Here is a 26,656-nt window from a genome sequence, read left to right as displayed (position 1 = left end):
GGGAAAAAACTGGAAGAGCGAGCTGGCACAGCTGCCAAGCAAAAGCAGGTTCTCTCTCATGGAGAAAGTAAATAAAAGTACTTCACCACTGAAATAACATGCTTAAGTGCACACTTTGGTAGAGGAAGGGTTAAGTATCCCCCAGAAAGCTATTCAAATGTAGCACAGTGTCTACTAACAGCAATTTCAATTAAGAATGGAAAACTGTTTCTAAACTGACTAGATATGAACTGTGATGGTTTGACTGGGATGAAGTTATTCTGCTTCTTCCAAAGAAACAATGCATATTTCTTATTTCCTAATTGATCTTTTTAAATCATCCTTATGAAAAGTATGAATACTTTTTGTGCATTTTTCTTCTGGCCCCAACATAGAAGATAAGACCTGAAACTAACCTGACATAAATAACAAGTTTTTTCTTGGTTATTCAGCTTACAACAGGAATCCATAGAATGCTAGGAGCCTTTCTTTTCTGTATAAAGAGAAGGGTCCATACTAGAATAGCTGACAAAATTTAACAGGACACTTATCATTATACTCTAATTCTATTCTGTATTCTTATTTCTACCATGGTAGTCAACAAAAGACAATATCCCATAGGTTACCTTTAAGAGATCAGACAAGCCAAAAAAAAAAAAAAAAAGAGCCTACTGATGCAGCAGTAACACAGGTTACATACACAGTCAGTACACACTGTTTACGTTAAAGCCCCCTCTCCTTGAGTTCTTTTTCTTCACTCATCCATACCACCCCAATATCTCAATTTCTTTTCTGCAAGCTGGAAGAGGATTTTGTGTTTGAGCATGTGACAATTTGAAGAGTGCACAAGTTACGGATATTAAAGTAAGAATGCAGCTATTGCTCTTAGCTGCTGTAGCTAACATAGCATTGGCAATAACCTGCATCCCGTTTCCTGCTTCCTTTTCAACACAACTCAAAGAAAACAGCAACAACTGGCCCCATGAAGATTCAGCAGTTTGAAACTGTTTCAAGTAAGCCTTAAATACGTAAGAATTTATAGACTAATGATAAATCATTCTAGCATTAAGACATAAAATAAGAAGCACTATGAAATAACGTGAAAACATAACTTTGCAGAATGCTTTTCTTCAGGTTTAAGGAAAGGTGAATTTTTCTGTTTTGTTGTTGTTGTTCTGGTTTTGTTTTGTTTAGTGATCCAACAGCTTTCAAAGCATTGTAGAGCTTGTTCTTGAAGAACAGTCTGGTTGTGCAGACAGCTTGTACTTTCCATGTAGAGCTGCACACAGTGCAGGTGCCAACAAGAGGGGTACCAGTAGTTTTATCAAGCTGGGAGAAGTTGGGAGTACTTTGGAATCTGTTACTTCACTCTTCTTCAAAAAGATCCACGAATGTCTTAAGAACTACTATCCCTTTGCTGTTCCCTCCAAGGATACCCATATAGATATACAACCAAAATATGAGGTTTTGGATCTTTTTGGTGAAATGATCATTAGTGATCACCAGTGATGATGCTCAAGACCGTTAGAACCTGAAAACTAACATACATATCAAAGAAAACTATGAATTATTGCTTCTGACCACACAGAGATTAAGAACATCACTATTTTGCAGGAAGCTGCAGTCCTTCTGTACAGATAATTTGCAGCCCAGAATGCCAAATGAACACTTTTAATTGTATTGAACTGTGATGTGAATGTGCACTTCTATAAACACTTTTCCTCATTCTCTCCACTCCTGCTGTGATTCTAGACAGTTCAGCCTTTCTAGACAGTTTAATCTCAGAGGAGAGTGTTTCAACTAGCTCTTCGATACCACTACAAAGTGACAACCCCAACTATTACACAAACAGTTGCAACACAGACATCCCTACACTCAGTGGAAAAACAAAAAAAACAAAAAAAAAAAAAAATGAAGACCCTCCCCACAACCAAGGGGGCATTTTTAATCCCAAGTTAGTTTGTCACATTAGTGGAAGACAACTTCCATGCAAAAAGTAATCAAAGCACTTCTCTTTTATAATGTAGATGTGAGCCAATTAAATTCTGAAATGGACAACAGCAGCATGGAAGCCATGAAGGGCTGGAAGACAAGCTGAGAGAGCTGGGTTTGTTCAGCTTGGAGAAGAAAAGGTTCAGAGGAGACCTCACTGTGGCCTTCCAGTACTTAAAGGAAAATTATAAACAGGAGGCAGACTGACTTTTTACATGCAGGCAGATACAAATAGGACAAGGGGGAATAGTATTATATTAAAAGAGGGGAGATTTTGAATAGATGTTAGAGGTTTGTTATTGTTGTTGTCTTTTAAACTCAGAGGGTGATGTGGCACTGGAGTATGTTGCCCAGAGTTGTGAATGCACCATTCCCAAAGGCACTCAAGGCCAGGTTGAATGGGTCTCTGGGCAGACTGATCTAACAGGTGGCAACCCTGCCCACAGCAGGGAGTTGTGATCACGCAGGCTGCTAGGTCCTTTCCAACCCAAGCCATTCTATGATTCAATGGATATTTTGTATACTTTGCTTGTATGTACTACTTAGTAACAAGGCAATCAAGGACAAAAAAAACCGCATTGCTGTCCAGTAAGTGTTAAGGACACCAGACTTGTTGCCACTTACACACAGTCCTGAGACATGGAAAGTACAAGTCGCCTGCACAACCAAAGACGGCTCTTCAAGAACTTGAAACAAATATCAAACGTGCATAGCATTCAGTTGGATTACATGCATTAATCTGCTAAAATCTTTCACTTAGTTCAGAAATGTATTCTTTCACAGAAGTTAAAAACCATTTACTGACCATGAGGAACAGGTAATTAGAGTTAGTAGATGATATGATTATGTATGATACTATGATTACAAACTTTTACAGTTCAAGCTTTATTAATATAGAGGAAACTGTATGTGTACCTACACTTAGCTGCGTTTCTGGCTCAGTCTTCAGTTCATTTGCTGCAGATTGCCAAAAATGATCTGCTGTCTGGAAACTCACATTTGCCTTCTGAGAGCCCTCTGTTATTAAGAACATTTAGTGACAATGAGGAAAAAAAGTGACAGTTATAGTACCTTCATATAACAACCAACCACTCCTAACACTATATCAAAACAGCAGAAGTCTTTCTACTAGTCTCTGTAGGCAACGTTCACAGAAGTCACTGTCAAACCAATACAACTTTCATAAACCGTAAGGGAACAACAAAAGATCCATACTTATGAGTTCTTCCCTTTGCAATACACTGGCAATGGATTTTCTCTGGAACCAAAATCCAGCTCCTTCCACTTCAAACAAAAGGTCATTATCCCCAGGGTACTTCTCAAAATAGTGCTTACAAGCTGAGAAGGAAAAAAAAACAACACTATTAGAAACACTATATACTCATTCTTACCTCCATTTTTGAGATTTATCTGAAATAAGTTAATTTGAAGCCTTTCATCAAACAAATCACCACAGAAAGAACTGCTTGACAAAACACCCCAGTCTAAACAAACATATTTCCTTGCTTTCTGTTACTATCATCAGCTGAAAATAAAATTTGAAGGGCTTTTTTCCCCCCTCCTTCTCAAAGCACCCTCTTCAGAGTTTTATCATTTAATTTCTCACTGTCCCTGCCAATCACAAGCTTCTCTGGGCAGCCTGTTCCAGTGCCTCACCACCCTCTCAGTAAAGAATTCCTTCCTTATATCTAACTTGCATCTACTCCCTTTCAGTTTAAAGTACACATTGTCCTGTCTGTACAGGTCCTTGTAAAAAGTCTCTATCCATCTGTTCTGTAAGCCCCCCTTAACTTCTGAAAGGCTACAATAAGGTCTCCTCTGTGCCTTCCCCTTCTCCAGGCTGAACAAGCCTCCCTCAGCCTTTCTTTTCAGGCCCTCATCTGAATCCATTATAACAAATATAATGCCCCTCTTATGCTAGCCATGCTTCTTTTAATGCACACCTCTGGATATAGTTGACTTCTTGAACTACAAGTGCACCCAGCAAGCTCATGTTGTGCTACTACATCCACCAGCGCTCTCAATCCATTTTTCACAGAACTACTCTCAATCCATTCATCACCTAGCCTTTTTCCATCTTTGGGATTGTCCAGACCCAGGGGGAGCCATGTTGAACTACATGCAGCCCGGGTGTACCACTCTCAAGAGTGTGAAGTTCCTCTGGACAGTATCTCTTTCCTCTAGCCTATCAACTGCACCATTCAGCTTGGCATCACCCACAATCTTGCTGAGAGTGCACTCAATCCCACTACTTGTGTCATTAAAGACATTAAACAGTACTGGTCCCAACACTAACCCCAGAGAGGCATCCTGGTCCCCATCTGGAAACTGAGTTGCGGAATACAGCTGGTTGAATGCAGCCATAAAGCCAATTCCTTAACCAATGAATAACCCATCCAAATCTCTCTCTCTCCAATTTAGAGACAAGGATGTTGAAGGGGACCACGTGAAATGCCTTACAAAAGTTAAGAAAAGTGGTATCAGCTGTTCTTCCCTTACCCACCAAAGCAGTCACTCCATGACTGCTCCAACAGGGAAATGGATTAGCCATTGAATTATATTTGGTAAAATTTGTTGGCCAAAACTAGCAGGAGAAAAAAAAAAAAAAAAAATCTATCTCCAGCCAGATCCAACAGCAAACAGCTGTAATTAGAAAAGCAGAACATTTCCAGAGGCTAAGTAGGAAGGCTAGATGAAAATGTTAACAGAAATAAGCCTGGCAGATACACAGAATATAAGACAAGCCTTGAGAAACTGGACAAGGGAAACACTTCTTCCCTGCACAGTTCCAAGCAACATCATTTCCTGAATGTTTGTGGTTCTTAGAGACATCATTCTCCTAAGCTATTAATGAAAGAGCCAGAAGTGGTTTCCTTGTATACTTTTTTTTTCCTTTGCACATTTATGTTATACAGCCTAGTATGCTCACCTGACAAGACAATCTGAGAAAGCATGAATTAAATGACCTTGTGAGACTTTCAAGCAAGTAAGGAAAAGGTGCTACAAAGAAGATACATATAGAGACATCATACCCAGAAACACAGCCAGCCCACTGTGGAAGGAACACAGCTGTAAACTGCGCAGCTGTGGCATAAAGCCAACAGAAACCCAATAATTTAACCTCACAGAGCATTAAACTCTAATCAGAAAATACTTCACAATATTATACAAATCAAGATTTTCAGCCTTCCATGGAGAGCAGAACATTTCACACAAACTGAGGATGTGGCCATAAATACACAGCTTGAATGACAGCAGTCATTTGACGTGAAGAAAGCACAAAGATCAGAATAATAAATCAAAGAACTTGCCTTTGTACATGAAAGATGACAGTGGATACCGTAGACCAAGAGTGGTTTCAGTAAAAGATTCCACAAAGTCTTCTAACATCATTAGCCCCAAGTCTTTCCCACGACACTTCTTTCTTACAAACATTGTGTCTAGCACTGGTAGCTGGTAACAGTGGGTATGGTATGGGCTTAAAGCAGCTCCTGAATTAATAGAAAGGGCAAATATCCATTATTATTTCAGTACTGACATGTTGTGGCAGATTTTTAGAGTATTTAGATAAGGACTTAAAGACCTTATTTTGCACCATCATTTGCAAAACACATCAAAAGCAAGAAAAAACAAACAAGCAGAAAACAAATGAAAAACCACAACCCTTTCTTCTAATAAGTAAAGACAGAAGCAGAGAAGCATGTAGTTGTCTATACAACATACTTTGTCTTGTCTAACAAACGCTTCATTTTTAAAATGTTGAAAATGTGGATGGATGGTTACACCAGTTAGATGCTCTTGGGCAAACTTAAACTCTGATACTCTTTCCTAACCATCTGTATCCAAAGATCTCTCTCCACACGGGCTACTCACTTAGAGTACAACACAGAATCAAATGTAGGTGAAATACTGGTAACACCTAGAAAAATTAGCTTTCTTAGCTGACTTGGCTCAAATTAAGTGGCAGAGGATCATGAAAAATATTAAACGTGCGTAAGTACAGTAAAACAATACCACACATACAACTACTCCCACTCCAGACTAAAATTACTATTTTGACTTTCACCTTGATAAGGTGAAAATAGAAAGTACAGCAATGCAAATATCATTGTGACCATCACACTACAGCAATTTTGACATTAAAAAAAAAATCCCAAGACACACACCAATTACGCAATGCTTCATTTCTTTAAAAAAAAAAAAGAGAAAAGTAACAGACAGAGTAAATTAGCTGGTTGTTTTCCTGTGTTTAATGCTGGATCAGAAATGTCAATGACTCAGACTGTTTAATAGTATCTGCAAACTGTCAGAAATACAGTATGAATGTCAGATGGAGGAATTAATCTATTCAATCACCAAACGTTATTTTGGAAAAATGTAAAAACACAGTGAAGTCTAGAACAACTAGAAGGAAATTCTAATGTTGTTTTAGAAAAAACAGGAAAAGCTACACTGAAATCTGTAATATAAATGACACAAACCTGTTAGCTAAGTTGTAGACTCTGAAGCAATAGGCATGTAGAAGGAAGAAAATGTCTTTCTATCGAGCATAACTGAATCTCATGTCTGTGAGCAAATTTTATGCTGTAATGCTATAAAAGGTTTAAGTGATCGTAGAATAGGATGCCACTTTCATTTCAGATAAATGAATTTTCAGGTTTTTTTTGTTTTTTTTTTTTTTACCTAGTACCACATTTCAAACAATCCTAGATGTATATTCCAAAAGTAAGTGCTCTACAAAGAAAATAAAGCTTTCAAATATACCTCATTTCTATGGCTTTGAATGTATTTTGTAGAACATGAAGAAAGTCTAAGAATTAACTAAGAACCACTAGCAAGAAATTTTAACTGCAATCTGGCTGTCCTTGACTTCAGGAAAACACCAACTTACTAAGCCTGCAAGGCTCCTAAGGCCTACTACTATTTTTCCAAACAACCTCCTTACCTCCATTCCCCATTTTCCCCCAGATCCCACAGTTCCGAAGTGTATTACCTGCAGGTTTAACAGAATAGAACCCAACAGCCTCTCCTTTTCTCCACATGATCTTAGCATAGTCATCACTGCTGTGACAAAGGAATGGCGTCTCGTTTCTCTCCATTTCATTTTTGCGATAGATAATTCGATTCAGAACATACAGAACTACCCTTTCCCCCACAGAATTCACCTGAAGAAATACAGAATAACATTTCAGAAGAGTGATCAATTCAGGTGATACACAGCAGATATTTTATTTTTCAAAGTTGTCAGCTAACAAAACTGTAAATGGAGTCAAGACATGCAGTAAGAGCTCTTATGTTTGAGAGCTTGGATAAACTTGCTATAGCATGAAAGTAAAGTATAAAGCACTACCACAGATTGAGCATCTTACACAACATCAGTGTCAATCCCAATCCAACAGATAAAAGCTGAGAGAAGTACCAGGGGTGCATGAGGTGGGGAATATTTTAACTGAAAACTGTTTACACTACAATAGCAGTATGGCAGCCTCAGACTTCCCAGGCTAGCAGGTAACTGAAATCCTGCAGAGGAGCCATGACAAAACACACTGAGTAGCAGGATCTGGCACACTCAATCACTGCTGACACAGTAACAGACAATAGGATGCAATGTAGTGGAAAAAATCAGTTGTAGCGTTTTCAGTGGCATAAAACAAGGAATTCAATACCTTTTTCTCTGTCCTGCAGGGTTGCTCTCACAAATGTGATTTAAATTTACTACTATCCTGACCACTGTGAAGGAAGAACGAAGGAACTGTGTTCCCTTTCCAATGCCTAAAGTTTCAGCTACCCCACCTGTACAGATTCAATTTTCCTTGTTGCATACCATCCTACCCTTATGGGAGACACAGAAAACAATGCAACATGCCGAATTATCTAAAATAAATCTAATACAAGATTCAAAGAGTGCCCAAATTCCACCAGCAAATAAGAATGAAGGTCCTAGAAAGATAGAGGTTTCCAGTTTTAGGGAAAAAACAGCATTACTATGCTACCCAAGTGCCAGTAGTCTTAACAAAGCTCAATGAACAACAACAAAAAAAAAAGATACCAGACAACTTGTTTTCCCAAACTCCATGTGTTGCCTACTGCAGAACACTAGCTCCAATGCTCCTCTATGAAACAGGTTCTTTTCAATATTTTTAGTTTACCAGTTTCCCCAGTAAGACTGTTATGTACTCCTATAACACAGTGCACCATGGTAAGACGTTCCAGTATAACCAAATATACTGCATTCTGAAGAATAAGGAAAAACCATTTCATAGAATCATAGGTGTTGGAAGGGATCTCTGGAGATTATCTAATCCAACCCCCTGCCAGAGCAGGCTCTCTACAGTACGTGACACAGGAAAGCATCCAGGTGGATGTTGAATACCTCCAGAGAAAGATTTCACAACTCCCCAGGCAGCCTGTTCCAGTGCTCTACCACCCTCAAAGAAAAGAATTCCTTTTGCCTGTTTGTATGGAATTTCCATGTTCCAGTTTTGCCCATTGCCTCTTGTCCTGTTGCTGCAGAGCACTGAAAAGAACATGATCCCACCCATTTGGGTCCTGCACTTCAGATATTTCTAAAAATATTTAAAGTCACCTCTCAGTCTTCTCTTCTCCAGGCTGAATAGATCCAGGTCTCTCAGCCTATCCTCATACGGGAGATGCTTCAGGCTTCTAATCATCTTTGTGGTGCTCCACTGGACTCTCCCTAGATTTTTTATTTTTTGAACTGGAGAGCCCAGAACTGGACATAGTACTCAAGATGTGATCTTGATAGGAAAGAGTAGAGAAAGAAAGACCACCTCCCTCAACCTGCTGGCCATGCTCTTTTTAATGCACTCCATTTAACGATGTCCTAGCACCATTAATATGGAAATACCTTGCATACACAATTAATGCAAATGCTCTGTAAACATTTTCACTAGAAAATTCTCTTTCCACTACTGCCTACTCCTTTATCTCTTGTTCTCTTATGTAACATAGCTATCTCATTTCTGAATAAAGTAAAATCGTGCAGTATCTCAGACAGTAGTTAGCTGCCATCACATTCCATTATGTTGAAGGATAGGAACAAGTGCTAGGTAAACAAGGTAAAACTTTACCTGCTGAAGCCCCTCTCTAGAAGAAACAGATGTTCTCAAAACGTCATCAATTGACCACCACTGGTAAGCAAGAAACAGGGCTACAGCTTGAGAGAATCAACAGGGAAAAAAAGTTAGCAATTCTTACCATTCCAAAAGAAGATATTCATCACAGCTGTCAAACAATCAGGAATACCACTATAGTAATCAAATTAAGCACCTACTAGTTGGCACTAGATTAATGCAGCTTTTACTACCTTAGCACAATATTCCTGGTACTACACATCTCCCTCGTCCCCCTCTCTTATGCAACTGTCCCTAGTTAAAAATCTTAATTTAAAAGCAAAAACAGTAAAATTAGATGCAGATTTTGTACAGTATTACATACAGAAACTGCTTTTCAGACATAAATGCTGTCCTCCACCACTGTACTCTAGTACCTCTTTTCATCTGAATCTGTGCCTGCCAAGAGAAGTCCCGTGTGTGTGCATATTTTAGTTCTGGGTTGTGAATGGATGTAGATAATGAATGGATATAGATACTGAATGAGTATAGATACTGTTCTAGAGAGTCACATGAATGTAAGAAGGCTGATGGCCAAATGATTAGCGTTTAGGAAGAGTTTGTTCTACTAGCATTTGTGACACACTTGGACATCATATATGTAGATTTATATGGAGGACTGTAAGGGAGAAAAGGGGAAGAAAACACGAGGAAAAGTGAGAAAAAAAATGTATCAGTGAGATGTTATCTTAGCCAGAACTATGTCAGGACCTGAAGGTAAAGCCAAATTCACAAATGGTACTGATCAATCACTTCTAATTAAAAGCTTCTAAGTTAATTGGCAAATTAATGGATTTTATGAATGCTCAAATTCTATATGAAGAGGTGATGTGTACATTCAAGTATCAAGAGACACATGTTGTACTTTGATTCAAATGAGCACTGTGTTATTATGCTACACGTATTTTGTATTCAACAGGTCCAACCCTACTCTAATTAGCAGGCACAGTTCAATCCATTGTGTACATGAATTCACAACAAAAAGAATAGTATAGGAACAAGTAGGCAGTAAACAGCTAATACAGAAATGGCAAAGTTATGAGCTATGCTAGTGTGGAATGAGTAAGGGACTGGTTACATGTATTCATCACAGAAAAAGGAACAGCAACACAGATTAGAATATTAAAATGAAACCTGTGAGAGAGTCCTCTGGTGCAAACAAAGCAAGAACTTTGTGTGTCTGCTCTCCACCATAAAGAGGAACGAAGCCCACAGTTGACAAGCTAATAGGAATCTGAAACAAGAGCGTACAATACTTCAAAAGACTCTTACTAATACAACATTGGTAAAAATATACAGAGAATGGGTTTAGCAGGGTGAGCAAGATGAATGCTGAAAACCAACTGCTTAACAGTTAATTGTAAAAGACAAGCAGACTCCAGCCATCACTTCAGACATTTCTTCCTAGAAAGATTACATTGCAAAAAGCTCTAACTCAAGCTCTGCAAATTTAGCTACAGTAATTTATACTGTTACAGCGCTACTGATTGCAGCTTACTGTGCACAACTGCAGTAACACGTTTGTATCTGCTCCAGCTACGTAAGCTGCCAAAGCCAACAGAAGAACAAAGCAGGCAGGTAGGCACAAAAACAAACTGGCACAGCTGAATTGTTGTTTGTTAACATGAGCTCTGATGTACTAAGGCACAAAGGCTGTATTCAAAAGCATTTCACTAAAATTGCCTTTTTATTAATTGCCACCCTTTATTAATCTTAGGTTTGCCTGCTTGATTTTCCCCTCAGCAACGTCATAAGAATGATCAAATGAATCAATCCTTGTGGAGCTGATACCTTTTTTGAAAAGACATTTTGCTATTTAAATTCAAATGTTTTCAGTATTTTGTTAATAAACAAACACTAGACAGAAGTTAATGCTGTGTTAAATAGACTTTCTTTCCTAGAAAACAATTTGAAAAGATTATGATATGCTATGCCACTAACCATGGCATTAACACAGACAATTACAGCACCTGCAGAAATACAGGAAAGTACCCAAGACTGCAACTGCAACAGAGCCTGCAGCATTGACCTTTTAACCTTACAGAGAATCCTCTCAGCAGTCTTATCTTTCATTTAAGCTACATGCTGCTGTTTTTACTGGTACTATTAGAAGTGCTCACCTAAATAGAATCAACGTCATTCAAGGGTTAAGTGTTTAAACCATGAAATGACATAGCCAGCCTACTACAACAGCCAGCCTCTGTCAGAATTCCTAACAACTGCAGTGAATATTTCTCATAAAAAGAAAATAACCACTTCTGAAATCAGTGAAAGTTGTTTATCAAAAACTGAATTCTGCCATGAAGATCACTGGAAGACTGAGATGCAAACTGAGGCATTTAGCTTCAATAAATCATAAGACCCTTAGTTACACATATAGATGCATTGCCTAGAAACAGTAAATAGTAATGCCCAGATTTACTGCAATTACAGAATAAAACAAACAGGAATTTGGAAAAAAGATGCTTAAACAAAAATAATTCAATAGTTATAGACCAGGTATTTCTAAGTATTTTAAATCCACATATATATCAAGAGAACTGGGACTAAGCTGGTTCTTACTTTCCTGTGGTCTGACAGGGATAAGAATTCAGGCTGATTTGGATCCCCACACCGAAGTTCAGACAAGTAGTCCTCTGCAGAGCTCTCCAAGTCTTCATGAGTGTAGCCATTCAACATATCCACAGGAAATGCCATTATCTTGAAAAACAAGAAAACTTATCACTGCAGATAATTTGAGGGAAACAATGCATAGTCTATCACTCATAGCTATTAAAAATTAAAAACTAAGATAGATAAATAACCCCCTTGATTGCTCTCTGGAGAGACTGTTCAAATCAAGCACTGAGCATGACTCAACCTTGGCTACACAGCTTAGTTTTCCAAACACACATACAGGCTAGGATGACAAAGGCACAGATGTCTTCAGAAATAAACTTACTTTTGCCTCTTCTTCCTCAGACCTGCCTCTCTCCACAGTACTTAAGTGTGTCATTTCAACTAGCATAAAGTATAACCATATCTTTCATATTCAAGCCAGAGAGGAAAAATGATTCTGGCATACTAATTAGGATGGTGCCTATTAACATCCAGTCTGTGAAGAGGTACATGAGCCCAGTGTTCACAAGCAGAAAAGGATGGTTTCAGTCTGTATGGGATGAGCAGGCAGAAACGTGGCAAGTCCATTCCTTCATTCTGCTTGTTTTCAACGTCAAAACTCGTTTCTTCTCACCAGATCTCCTTCACACCCATCACTTCTGGCTTGAAATCCAAGACAGACTCTAAACATCAGAGAAACTTACCAATATCTTCAACACTTACTAGCACAACTGCTGGCTTGTGTCAGCCAGCAACTCCCTCCAACACTTCTGTTAGCACCTCCTTTCATATCAGCACTCATGAAAGTCCTTCCCAACCCCTTGCTACATCCCTCAATGCAAATAACTCCAGGTGCAAGCCACATGCCACTCGCACATCCTGCAAGAGCAGTGGATGGATGGACAGCCCAGCTGTCATCATGCAACATGGCTGTCAACATGAGCCACTGGCAGAGCTGAACAGCTGTCTTCCCCCTAACCTATGTTTCTGAGGCCACAGAACAACAACACAGCAACAAGCGACCAGGCCAAGTAAATAAAATAACAGGAAGAATATCAGTCCAAAAATAACAGGAGGAAGCAGCTGATTTATTTTGGAGAGCTCATATTTAAATATCTGAAGAAGTTGATTTGTTATTCAGACCTTCTCCACACAACTGGCCACCCAGTCTGGCTAGCAGCTTGCTGTTTCCAGAAGTATTTCAACTGTGAACAGGAAATGCTACAAGACAGTTAAAAAAAAAATCTGAGTCCCCCAGTAGACTAACGGGACATTTCAGGGAGGTGCCAAGGTAAGAACTAAAGCACTGACACCACAGGAACAAGAGCTCCTTGAATACTCTTCAATCCAAGATCTTGTCAAAGTAGTTTCAGATCGAAATGAACGTGAGCACCTGGAAAACACTGAATTCTTTTCTTCTAAAGCTCTCCTGGGTCTGTAAAACTATACACAGACCATCAGCAGCTTCTTTCATGTTAGAGCCCAAACTCTCTGAAGTACAAACTAGCACCAGTTCATGAGTTTAATCTCGTCTGGAGGAACCATTCATCCAAAAGTGATCTTTTCAGGCCTAGCAGATATCAACACACTAGGAATGCTGTAGCGAACATTTTAAACCCACAATTTACACCTGAGTGGAAGCCAGCCACCAGCAGCATTCCCCAGGGCTCAATAGTAGGGCCGGCCCCATTTTACATTTCTGTCAATGATTTGGGTGCAGGAGTGGAGTGCACACTCAGCAAATTTGTTGATGACACTGAACTGAGAGGGGCTTTGCTTCCCTAGAGGGATGAGGGGCCTTGCAGATGGACCCCCCACACTACGTGCATTAACAAAGCACAGCCAGCTTGTCGAAAGAGGGGATTCTCCAGCTATACTTTGTGTTGGCGTAACCTCATACTCAACATTGTACACAGTTCTGGACTACACAAGGTAAAAAGGACATTAAAGCATCCATCAAATCAATGTCCCTGAGGGAAACTTTCGGGAAACTTGAAGCATCCAGGAGGGAACACAGCTAGTAACAGGACAGAAAGACACATCCTGTGAGGAGAGGCTGAGGACACTCATGTTGCCCAGCGTGGAGATGAGGAGGTCAAGAGGACCTCAGTGCTCCCTGCAGCTCCCTGAGGAGGGGAAGCAGTGGTGGTGCCAGGCTCTGCTGCTGCTGGGAACAGATGGCAGAAAGGGAATGGCACAGAGCCACCAGGGGAGGGTCAGGCTGGGCACTGGGAAACATTTCTGTGACATGAGGGTGGTCAGACACTGGAACAGGCTTCATGAAGAGGTGGCTGATACTCCGTGCCTGTCAGCACTCAAGAGGCATTGGACAATGCCCTCAGTAATGTGTTTGACCTTTTGGTTAGTTCTGTGGTCAGGCAGCTGGACTCAACCCTTGGAGGGCCCCTCTAATTGAACTGTTTTATCCTAATTTTCTCAGTCATCGTCAAGTGCCAGAGGCACTCAGACAGACTTAACCACCTCAGTTTGAAGCCTCTTCCTAGCTTCCAGTTCCTTCCACAGTAAGGTCTGGATCCATTCCACTGACACTGAACTCTTAACTTGGGTTTCCATATCAGGAGCATTACTCATCTCAGCTCCTCTTCTTACAGATGCCTACACTAGGTAAATTTATCCCCCAATTGATGGGCAAGACACTGCAGCTTTGAACATCTTAAATGGTTGAAGGTACAGAAGAGTGAATGAAAGCTTAAAAATCAAGTCTGTTCAGGACAAAACTGCACTAATGGTGCTATTTTGTAAGATCAAGAAATAAAGTCAAACAGCCTTCACCAAACATCAAAGAAATTCAGAACCCTTAGAAAATGTACTCTCTTGATACAGGCACATCCCAATAGCCACAGTCTGAACAGGAAATCACGTGAGGTGTGAGATTACTCCTCACTGCTTCCATGGTAGGATGAAGCCTTATCACCTCGTTGGCTACAACAGCACAACACACCCCTTGAGGGAATACAGACCTGAAAAAAAAAGAAAAAAAAAAATTTCTGGCTGCAGGCAGAAAGAAGAAAAAGATTATTAAAGAAATACCAGAGTGCTTAGATAAACCTAAGAGTAACAGATGAGTGAGCTGAATTTTTGCTTTTATATGACAAGGAGACATGCAAGTCAAAAGTTAAAACTGAAAGCCTCTAGGTAAAAATTCCCAACATTTTTCAGAATAAAGTTGTGTGGGTCCAAAGGAAAAAACATGCAGTTAGAAGATAAGCAATTATCTAAGTTATGGTCATGACATCACTTAGAAAATTAAAGCAACACTCACATATTTGCCTATTAAAAAAACCGCTTTCCACTAATTAATAAATTAATTGAATTATTTTTAGAGTAATTTTATGATCTTCTTACTCAGCTGTTTGGATTATTTTCTATTTTCATATAGTTCATTAATTACATCCTCTCCCAAAATAACTGTAGTAATAACTTTATCATCATACATCATTGCAAGACAGAAGAATGCAGGTCAGTTTTGAAGAGTGAACCACCAAAGAGAACTTAGCATTCCTTAATAATCACTTACTATTTGTATTGTGAAACAAATTAAACATGTAAAGTCACAATTTTTTGTGGTATTACTTCTGCATTATCATTGATAAGATCTAAAATATTTCACAATACATCAACTCACTACATCTCTGAATAAATCATTAGCTATACAGTTACAAAACCATACTAAAAGCTGATAAATGACTGCCTCATGCTAATCTACAAAGGTCATATAAAAGGAGTCTTACAATCCAAAATGCAAGCATCTTCACTTTGAAAGGCAAACTAATCTACCAAAAACAAAGTAAGAGGCTACCAATAGTAATAAATTAATAAACTCTCCAAATTAAACCACAATTGTTTGTCAGCATCTTTAGGAAAGCACAAGATACAGATGGGTCCACAGAGACTCTTAAGCAATGCACAAAAGAGAAAGAGGAAAGAAAGCTTTTCTGTTTTTCCTGAAAAGAACATTGCACATTTTTCTATACAGCAGCAGGAACTGCACAGGTCTCAGCCATGAAGTCCACCATACCCTTTTTTGTTGCTCTAAGCCTCCACGTGCAGCACTACTGTAAAACTGTCAGGTCAAATCCTTATCATATGCTGCCGGACCATGCTCTGCTCATGAGGTGCCACTCCAATTGGCCGGACAACAGTCAGGCTGACTGCACACACACGTAGCCTCAAGCAAGCAAACTCATCACAACCACTTGTATTAAATAAATACTAGAAAGAGAGGGGAGGATTTTTTTTTCCAAATGAGGCAAGTTACGCTTTTCAAGTTTCAATTGAAAGAAAATAAATCTTAAACTCTTCATAACTATATAGTTTCACATAATGATATTAAAGACTGTACATAATAAACTAACACAAGCAATATTTGTTTTAATGTGGAACTGTATCACATTCCCTTTTCTCAACATTACACAAGTTACTACGTGAGAAATGGCACATCCTTTTTAGGAACATCTGCAGCAACAAAGGATAATAGATCAATTCAATGAACAACAAAAACACATTTAACAGGATGAGTAAAGCACATTCCTGTGCAACTGAGGTAGTTCTTAGCTCACAAAAATCTTCATTAGTGTAAGCATTAGGATTTAAATTTTTTTTCTTCCAGATAGACAGTAAACAGGTAACCTTGCAAGCTGATTTAAATGTCAGTTATAGCTGCAGCACCAATGCCATCTTAAAAGCACATGAAGATGAAGGAAGATGAAGGAAGGAGGCTCAGACCACACAGCTTCTAGCCCATATGAGGAAAACACAAAATCTTTCCACCACTTCTGCTTCTTTTTTGTTCAGTATCATTTAACTTAATGATGAGTGGGGAGGTGTTTGTAGTATATTGTGCATCTGGACTTTTGACTCATTTCTATCCCAACAGAGTCTGAAAAGACTAGGTTAAAAAGGTTATTCATCCTTTTGTAATATAAAAACCTAAATTTTAAACTTACACTAAGGTACTCTCCACACAGATTTAAATCATCAATTATCCGTTTTGCCTATTACTAACCCTGCAGTTTGAAATACAAAGGCAATGTCTGTACAACAATCAATTTAGGTCACTATTGTAACACAGCTTTCATATTTTATAGTTATCTCCAATTCTTAAAACTGTTCATTTTAATCTGTAATGTAACATGAAGACTGAGGCAAAAAGACAACAGGAAAGAGATATTGCTTTTTAAGCAACAGAATGTAAATTAGGATTTCTTGAAAAAAAAAATATTACAGGCTTGAGGAATTAACAATATGCTACTTGATCTGCCGCACTGAACAGACAACTTCAACCCTCCCCACTCAAATAGCCACAAATCTGAGAGGAGGTTTTCTTGGATTTTAATCCAAGAAGTTTGGTTTTCTATGTTCCTTAAGCATGTTTCAAATTATTCCCTGCATCATACCACTGACACATAAATACCATTTCCTGCTGCATGGGTTTTGTTCACATTTTCAGAGAAAAACTGTCTTGTCAATTTTAAATACAAGTTCCTGCCAACTCAGATAAATTTGCCCTGGCTCGTAGAGGTTTTTTCTTCTACTTAGGAAAACAAACCTTTTCATCTACCTCATTTGTTTTAATAGGAAACCCTAGTAAACCCTAAATAACAACCTTCCAACCTTACAAAGAGCCAACCAACAACAACAAAACCTCTTACGGAAGCACAGGACAGTGATTTAAAAACTGCTGTCAACATTCCCCAAGCACTCTGGATTACTGTGTCAACCAGAAAATCCATAATCTGCTGGAAGCAGCTTATGCAGCTCTGGTTTTCTATCACAGACAAATCAAGGCAGTTTATTTGAATGTAAATAAAAACAGTCAGTCTTTCCCGTTCATTAATTACCCACCATAATTTATTTTAATTTACTTGTATAGCATAGAACTATGAGATCTACATGAAGGATCCTCTCTCCAATTCTGCTAGAAAACGACTTCAGTTGAGGTAAAGCAAGATCTATAGCTGAAAGGCTTATTTTTCTGCATTCATGCAGTATCTTGTGGATTAAATGCTGATGACTAATGAAGAAAAAGAGATCTTCTATATTTTAAAGTATTGGCATATGATTTGTTTTTCCTTTAAAAGAAAGAAGAAAGTACATCATTTCAGTACAATGCAGCCTTTTTTTTTTAAAAAAAAAAAAAAAAGCATTTCTGCAATTAAATTTATTCAGAAGGCTCTAACATGTAATGGAAATATTAAAATTTAGTAGCTATGGAAGACTAAACTGTTGCCAAAATCTGCTTCTGCAGAACCAAATAAAAATATATAACAAGTAAAATATATATAGGGTAAAATATATAGACAACGATATTAAAAAGTGCCTTTAATTAAATGAGAGTTTCTCTTACAATAAACATGGCCTCTGATGTCAGCTTCAAAGTTCCACAGCTTAATGACAATAGGACTGAAATCTTACCAGTTATCAAAAATAATACCACAGGGCAGAATTAATAGACTGGGTTATGCAACAACACTCTAAAACCCACCACAGCTAGGTAAGGTTCTTAAGCAGAAGCTTGATTAAGCACCAGTCTAACACTTTTGATGTTTTCCTCAAGTGATTAAAGTTAGGCATTTGATTAGGCAGCCTATTTGATCAAAGACTAAGTGCTTCAGTATACAAAATACTAACCTGTTATTTACATTTTGCTGAACATTTAATGAGATCATTACTTGGTTTCTTGAAGAGCACTTTATTCAGTATATAGTCTGCAGAAATTGATACACAAAAGTATTCCTCTGGCACACTTTCCTACCTACGTTCAAATTCTGTGTTTGAGTCAACTTCAAAGAGTCACAACTAACAAAGCTAAAGTTTCTTAAAGAAGTCTTTCATGCATTTCTTTTCCACCTCTCAGATTTGAAGTGAATATAACCACGCACAGCATTAAATCCATTCCAGTTTTGCTTGAAGATCATTAACATCAGTAAGGCAGGCCAATGGGGCTAAGCAGGATTTTTACTTCCTAGATCCTCATCTCTTGGACATGCATCTGATCTCTGGTGCTCAGTGCTCATTCTTCCTCTGCAACTTCTTCTCTACAAGACAAACCTGCGTAGTGTTTTCAAAAAAAATAACACCGTACAGAACTGCTCATGACCCACCTTTCCAGTCACTCCTCTTTCTCTCTTCCATTCTTCAGCACTTTCAAGCTGCTGTTCTGCAGTTCTCCAGCTCCACACCCAGCTCTGATTTTATTTCTGCACTTTATACAACACAGCTTCTGTTACAAGCAGTGCTTGTAAACCAACAGCAAGCCTTCTTCTAGGAGGCAGCCAGATGCAGTGCTCTTGCCCTGCTTACCTTTCACGACCTCATGTGCCTAGGCACTCCTCCTGCTTCTCCAGGTACCTCTTTCAAAAGATGTGCCTCTGTATAATAGTAAGTAAAAAATTTTTCCTTCTCTATTTTTTTCAGTTCTATTTGCCTCTTACTATCAGAAGATCTCCTCCTACTCGCATGTGGTGCCCACTTTTCTTGCTAACTTGTCATACTCTGTCTAACATCCCTTCATTTTGGAAGTGTCATCCAAAATCCAGGAAGTAAACTCTCTAAATCCAATGTTGTGTTGGAAAGCCAACATTCCTTTATTCCTGATGATATATACCAGGTGACTTCATAAATCAACCATGTGCTCTCAGAGTTCAAAATCTTCATTTAAACAGTAAAGACTGGCACATGCAATACATTGGCATACACGATCAATCTTTTCCAGGAACTCATTAATATATGCCAACGTGTTCTGGGCATGTGTGGCTGCATCTAAGGTAGTCTCAGACCACCTGCTTTGTCTCCCTTATTTCTCCTTCAGCTTAATCACAGCGACTTCTGGCCAACCTTCAGCTGGTTTTCCCCAGTTTACAATATTTCCATTGCTTGTTACGTCACAGTGGGCAACTTTCTATCTTGGTGCACTATAATCCAAAACAATATGTGAAATCCAAGGAAAAAGTCCTTGCATCTGGAGATGCAAAGATAAAAAATAGTCTACTGCAATTTCAGTGCTCCTGTAAAGCAAGATTGGTGACAAAAACAAGGCTGTTCACACACCAAGCAAAGCTAAACTGGAAAGTTTTAGAACTAGCACTCACTTGATACCTCTTTCTAAACTAATATATTGGTCCTTAAACTAGTATACTGATCTCTATTGCTAATCCAGCCCTTCTGATATAGGCTATATCATATACAGAGATGAGATCAGTGAAGCAAACTTTTCTCTTGACCATACTTAGAACACCAAATACAATTAGACAGCTGATGGGCTTCCAAACCTAACACAAATAACCTAGTGGTGAGAATGGTATGGCAGAAACCCTATGTATGCATTTATTTTTATTTTTAAAACCTTGGGTTGTGTTGTCCTCTTCTCTGTCCCAAGTGGGGCAAATGACAAAGCTGTGCAGATTAGGTCAGCCTCATGTTATCCTGTCTGAGTTGCTGCTCATCAGCTAAACAACAGCAACTCTCTCTAAAGGTGCTTTGAGAACACTCCAGATTAAAATTCTAACATGATGAACCATTAGTATCTACAGACACTGTCAACTCCCCCATTACAGATGAAGAATTAGAATAGTTGCCTGAGCTACCACTATGCCACATGAAGTCTAAGGATGCTGTCACATTCAGCAGATAAGCCACAGGAAATGCAAGTGATAAGTAGCATTCCACCTCCTGCTCTTTTTTTTTTTTTTAATTTATTTTCTGTCTGTGAGTAGAAGGGAGATGCCCTCTCCCAACTCATTTTCAAAAATCATTTGGAAGAAGAGACCTACAACTGCGACAGCAGTATTTACCTTGTTCTTCTTGGGTGATCCAAATGAAAATACAGAAGAGAAGGGTCAGAAATAACACGGGAACCACCCAGGAGCAGGTGGAATTCCAGGATGCAAGACAGGTAAATCTGATACAAAGGGCTGTAACTACAGGTTCATATCAGTCAACCATAAAACTTCCTTACAGATCAAGGTGGAACTGAGACTTTTCATAGTCTGAGTCTACAGTCACATGGCCCATTTACTATAAATTGAGGACCATAATCTGGAAATTGGCACTGCAGTAAGTACAACACATTTGGAACACTAAGAACTTAAACCTTAGTGCACCTTAAGACCTTTGATTTACTCTATTTCCAGACAGGAAATGAGCAGGTGTCTCTGTCCATTATTACTACTACCTTCAGAAGGTGACAGACAGCTAAAAATTTGGTGTTGGGTAAGAATGAATTCTGAATTTTCACCTGCTTCTTGCAGTGTGTTCTACAAGAACAAGAAAGTTCTTTCAGCTCTACATAGATGTTGCCTCACCAATACAAAACAAAATATTCACTTACCAAAAACCAGAAAAAGACAAAGACAGCTAGAAAAACAAGGAAAATAGAGCTATTTCTCAAGAGAAAGACAGCATGAAATTCAGGTAACACGAACATTACAGACACTAAGAACAACGTTCAAAGCTAGTAATCAGGACTTTCAGCCACAGACATGACAAAAAGCGATTTCCATATGTCAGGCTGAGGCCAATCATTCTGTGAAGAGATATGTCAAGCTACCATTACTGGTCATAGACAACATGCTAGCAAATACAGTGGTAGCTATAAACACTTTCATACATCCCTGGAAAATGGCACCTATGCTTCCTCACCTGTACAAAGACCACAGAGATAGACTATCCCAACTCTAATCCAGCTCACAGCTGGATTCATTGGGATGTTTGCTTTCATCACAGCTTCAAACATCTTCAGAACGATGGAAAAATGGCATATACAAATTAAAAATAGAAGTAAACTTTGTCCTCTGAAAAATAAGCATTCAAGAAACAAATGCAAATTAATCAGTGTGGTTAAGAAGCTAGCAAACAGTCAGACATCACCTAAGCTGTTCCAGCTAGAAGTAAAAATAAAGAGTAAGGTCCAGTATTTCTTGTTTATGTAAAAGTCCTATTCCCAGAATAAAGGAAAACAAAAACATCAAAAGAGTATTATTCCATTGCTCAAAACTCTCAGGAATCTATTTAGACATCAATTGCTTGCATCCCTCTTTTCTAAGCTTTCCAATGGGACCAAACAAATGACCAGCAGCTCAGGGCACAGTCTCACCCACTTCTCCCTACTGTCCATACCTATTGCTATCAAGGCCAATATTCAGCAAACTCCTCACCACATAGTTCACATTCCTAAGCATTTGTTTGCCTTTGCTTCCAGCAGCCTCATACTTGCAGCTGGTTCATTTCAATTCCCCATAACTGCCTGTGCATAACCATTCCTTAATCAGTTCAGCCTGATACAGCTGTAATATCAAATATTTGTTAACATGAATTCACTAGCTATGGTGAACAAGTTACTACAGGACTGAAGGTCTAAATCTGAGAATGTCAGCAAGGATGTCTGTAATGCAGAAAGGAATGCACACAAAGCCTCCTCCCTCATGCCATCCTGTTCTTATCTCCATCATCAACCATTCTTCCATCAAACATACTTCCAGGAACATAACATGCTTCCAGGAACATACCACATTTCCCATTTCCCCCAGTAATATGTGCCACATTACAAAGTCATACCTTTCAGTACCAAAGCTATCCTGTTCCAATGTACTTGAATTTTTGAAAGAATGATTTAGGCCTTTACCTATAAAGCAAAACTAGTAACTGTTTCTCCTCCAGAGATATAGACATTACTTGTTTTTATAGCTGAGGTGCATTCTGAACATAGATAAGTTAATCATCATTAAGTTGCCTGCACTGCATTGCAATAACATTTCTGCTGTTATTGGTATTGCTGACAACTCCGGCTATTTTATTATTATCCATTCACAAATCATTCAAGTTTGCCGAAACAAATCTTGATGATTAATTCTGCAGCAGCTATGAGAAAGCCTCTACATCGGCAGGACTTGCTACCTGCAGAAGAGTTACACAGAAACCTTCTAGCAACTTACTGGGTAACCTTAGCACCTTTCCTACTTTTCCATCTGGCATATCAAAAGAATTACATTAACTCAGGCTGATGCAGTATTATATATTCTTCAATGTTCATCAACAGTCCCTGCTTGGGACTGGCCAGTGCAGCGGCCACAACTTCTGAATAAGGTCTGTTCTTCTAGCAGCGCCTCAGGGACTCTGTTTGATGGACACTGCATTCCTCATGATTATTCTTCCTCTACAGCAATTGCACAGAATTAAGAAGCTTACTTTACATGTTCTGATGAAGCGTAGATGAAAGAGTAACTTAATTCATCACTGTCCATAAAGGATGTCTAACCATAAGGAGAAGGGTGAGGCATTGACAACATGTATATCCCCTAATCTACAGTAATAACAATAAAGTCACGAGACATTATTTTTACTATGAAAATCAAATACAGGACCAAGAGAAAAATAAAAAACCTAAATGCTACTCTGAATAGCTGTACAACAACAGTTTAGTACAAAGCTGAGGAAAAAAAACTAGTCTTTCTAGATTTGTAACTCAAGGAATTGTTTAAATATATGGAGATGCATCATTTGGAACACAGGACTTTCCAGTTAACTTTGAAAAATGAAAGAGATGTTAGCTGTGATAATTCTCAGTAAGTTACAGTGAGATTTTAGGGAAGATTTTAAACCTTGCTACTTTTTTGAGGAAGAATTTCCACATACTTTAGGAGCAATTTCAAAGAGTCCTCAAAATCTCAGGCTCATTGAACACCAGCTAAATTTATAATGACTAAATAAATACAAGCTGTCACATTCCATTGACTTAGCTACCTGCTTTCCCCTCACAAAAAAAAAAAAAAGTCAGCAGTAGCAAAAAAACAAACCACAAATAACTTAGGTTGACAGGTAACAGCTCTCATGACAACGTATACTTTTAAAAAAATGCAGTAGGGGAAACAATATTAAAGCAGGCTTCTGCACTCAAGATTGCTTAGTTTATACAGAAACAGAAGCCTGGGAGGAAAGTTGAAGTTAAATTGATTTAATTAAAAAAAAAAAAGTACGCAACATTCATTGAATGGTACAAATTAGAGATATTAATAAATCAAGAACATAAGTAAAGGGCTGCCCTACTCCGATGAGTTTTTCTACTACTACAGAATTTCATATAATTTTTTATTTTCTCACATTTGAAATAAGAAACAAAAACACTATTGAACATTAGCTTGAACACCCAAGTGAACTCCAACTACCGTGTACTGGGTAAGATTCTGATCTCTAACAGCTATGCATTACAATTATTTAAACCAGTTTGCATGAAAAAGATGTCCGTGCAAGTAATGAAGGTAAAGCTTTCCTTTTAAGTTGTGTTACCTTAGCAATACTAATAGATATAAAAATGTTTAATTAATGAAGAGACATTACACTGATATGCACATGAATGAAATGAGGAATATTTTCTTACAAATCATTTGTCAGAGTACTGCCTCATCGTAAAGGAGTTACGTTACGAAACACTCCAAAAACGTGGTACTGCATGTCCTGATCATGCATTGCTGTAGAGATCTCAATGAAAAAAATACAGTACTGTCCATCTTCCACATCAGTAGGCAATGACACTGAAACATTCACTTCTACACATGGCAGATGCTAAGTAAGAAGGACTGGAGGAAGAAGGATAAGAAAGCAACTGAAACACACATCTCAGAGTCCCAACAGACTTTTCGTTTGTAAAATGGTGTTGAAATAAGAGGTTAACAACACCTGAACTTAAAATATGTATAGCTTAAACCTCACAGAGAAAAGCACCGGGACAGAGAGAAATAGGTGTCCCAATGAAACACTTGCTTATTGACCATTCTTAAGACAAGAGGTGAGAAATTATCAATCTTTAAGTCAGCAGGTTTCAATTGAAGATGATGCCAGTGCATTTAAGGAACCAGCGAGAAGATACATGAAGATACATACGGGAAGAGTTTGAAGGAGAGGAGTGACCACAATCACTCATCTGCAGCAGCCTCCTGCAGGACTTCCAGCAACATGGCACCAATTTTACTACTCCAAGCATTATGACACTACGCTAATTCCTCCAAGTTACACACAAGAATAGGTCCAACAGTGCTACCCAGTACTCACAAATAAGCAGAATAACAGCAGAAAAAGTTTCTTCTCACTTGTGCACACATACGCACATGATAGGATGAGAGGGAATGTCTTCACATTGCACCAGGTTGGTTATTAAGAAAAATTTCTGCCCAGAAGGAATGGTGAGGCACTGGCACAGGCTGCCTAGGGAAATGGTGGCGTCACTGTTCCTGGAGGTGTTCAAGAAGTGTGGAGATGCGGCACTGAGGGATGTGGGTTGTGGGCATGGTGGGGATGGGTTAGTGGTTGGACTACATGGTCTTAGTGGTCTTTTCCAACCTTAATGATTCTGTGAATATGGAACCAAGCATCGCTGCACTGCGTCTCCAAGTGACAGGCAGACGTTTTGAATTTCTCATTTTCAGTAATACAAACACCATAGCTGATGACTGCCCAGAGATTACTCCTACTTTGTTCTCTACCTAGGACATTAGGTCGGATATAAAACCAGAGGGTTGATGCACTTTGTTTTTTATTAACAGACATAAAACCCTTTGCTCTAACCCAAGCTCCCAGAGTAACCCACTTTCTCAGTCTGGATTTAACACTCCATGAACAGGATGGCAATGCTATACCAAACACCTTGGGCAGGATGCTTCCCCTTGTTTTACAATGGGAGAACTGACTCTACCTTAAAATAAAATGCTTAAAACCCACATATCACGTGTGTGAAAAGAGAAGGGAGCGCATGCACGTGCATCCCCGTACGCAATTCACACACGCACAGTCACAGCCATCTTTTGTGGAAGGCATCTATTGTAACACGGTCACTTTTACTTCCAAACACACGCACCCAATATACCCACAGATAGCAGAGCTCGCATACATACGTGCCTAAATATGCAAATAGCAGCGGTACAATAGATGCCTTCCACAAAAGATGGCTGGCTCTACTCAACGCAGACCGGCCCGGGCCAGAAGAAACGGGGCCGCTTCCCTCAAAAGTCGCCCAGAACTTAGCAGCGGGCGGCTCGCCATCCGCGGGGCTCAGCCTGGCCGAGACGAGGGGCACCCGGTCCCGACGAGGGGAGAGCCCGGCGAAGCCACACCGCCCACCCGAGCGGCGGCCCTGCCGCTGCCGCCCCCGCCCCCCTCCCGGGCCTCATCCCCCCACACCACGGCCCTGGAAGGCGGCCGGGTCCGGGCACTGCCCGCCGGGGGCGGCGGACACCTGGAGCCGGGCCCCGCGGCCCGCCCACCTGCCGCCGGCGGGCTGCACGCCCCGCAGGGCAGAGTAGGGCAGAGCAGGGCAGGGCCGGGCCTCTCTCACTCCCTTCCCCGGCCTCGGAGCGCACGCACGCGCCCACCCATCCATCCATCCATCCCCCGGGCAGGCCCGCCCGCTACGGGGGGCTCCGGCAGGACGGCCGTTCAGGAGCAGGCTCACCTCAGCCCCAGGCGACCTCCCGCGGGGCAGGAAGAGGGAGGAGACAGGAGAACGCGGCTCAGGGACGAGCGGGGACAGCGGCTCCCTGACAGCACTCGCCGGCTCACCTCCTGCGTACCCCACTCCTGCTGCCCGGCGCCTGATATCATCCCTCCGCCGCTCCCCGCCCCTTGTCGTGACGCACTCCCGTTGCTACGCCCCGAGGCGCCGCTGGCCCCGCCATGGCGGTTCCCGACGTACCTGCTCCATCCCCCGGCTGCTGCCTCCCCGGTTACCCGGCGCACAAAGGAGGCTGGCGCCGCCCCGGGCTGGAAGAGGCGAGGCCGCGCGTGGGCTGGCGGCGCGGGGCGACCGGCCTCGGCGGGAGCGCGGGGCCGAAGGGCGGCGAAGTCGCACGGTGTGTCACGTCAGCGGGCATCGTGAGCGCGGAGGTGACTCCTGCTGCCCGTGCAGGTGGTCGGTGCCGCCTTATTTTCTCCCTCTTAATTAGTAC

General features: G+C 40.1%; 1 protein-coding gene across 3 annotated transcripts in view; it reads right to left on the bottom strand.

Moving 5' to 3' along the window:
- FAM169A (family with sequence similarity 169 member A) overlaps positions 1 to 26,447 on the bottom strand; it is a 35,410-nt gene extending 8,963 nt beyond the window's left edge. Inside the window, exons 1-8 of one of the 3 annotated variants that reach the window (XM_429149.8) lie at positions 26,404 to 26,447; positions 11,667 to 11,804; positions 10,239 to 10,338; positions 9,063 to 9,148; positions 6,965 to 7,136; positions 5,283 to 5,462; positions 3,187 to 3,309; positions 2,891 to 2,988 (exon numbers count right to left, since the gene is read on the bottom strand). In XM_429149.8, coding sequence (XP_429149.4) covers positions 2,891 to 2,988; positions 3,187 to 3,309; positions 5,283 to 5,462; positions 6,965 to 7,136; positions 9,063 to 9,148; positions 10,239 to 10,338; positions 11,667 to 11,804; positions 26,404 to 26,412 — 906 coding nt within the window. In that variant the 5' untranslated portion in view covers positions 26,413 to 26,447. Of the gene's footprint in view, positions 1 to 2,890; positions 2,989 to 3,186; positions 3,310 to 5,282; positions 5,463 to 6,964; positions 7,137 to 9,062; positions 9,149 to 10,238; positions 10,339 to 11,666; positions 11,805 to 26,163; positions 26,334 to 26,403 lie in introns of those variants that run through there. The other 2 variants (XM_015277650.4, XM_004937357.5) reach the window with 2 other exon arrangements.
- Between the last annotated feature and the right edge of the window lie 209 nt (positions 26,448 to 26,656).

This window comes from Gallus gallus, chromosome Z (assembly GCF_016699485.2).
Source record: "Gallus gallus isolate bGalGal1 chromosome Z, bGalGal1.mat.broiler.GRCg7b, whole genome shotgun sequence".
Lineage (NCBI taxonomy): Eukaryota > Metazoa > Chordata > Aves > Galliformes > Phasianidae > Gallus > Gallus gallus.
This window is presented reverse-complemented; position numbering and strand designations above follow the sequence as displayed.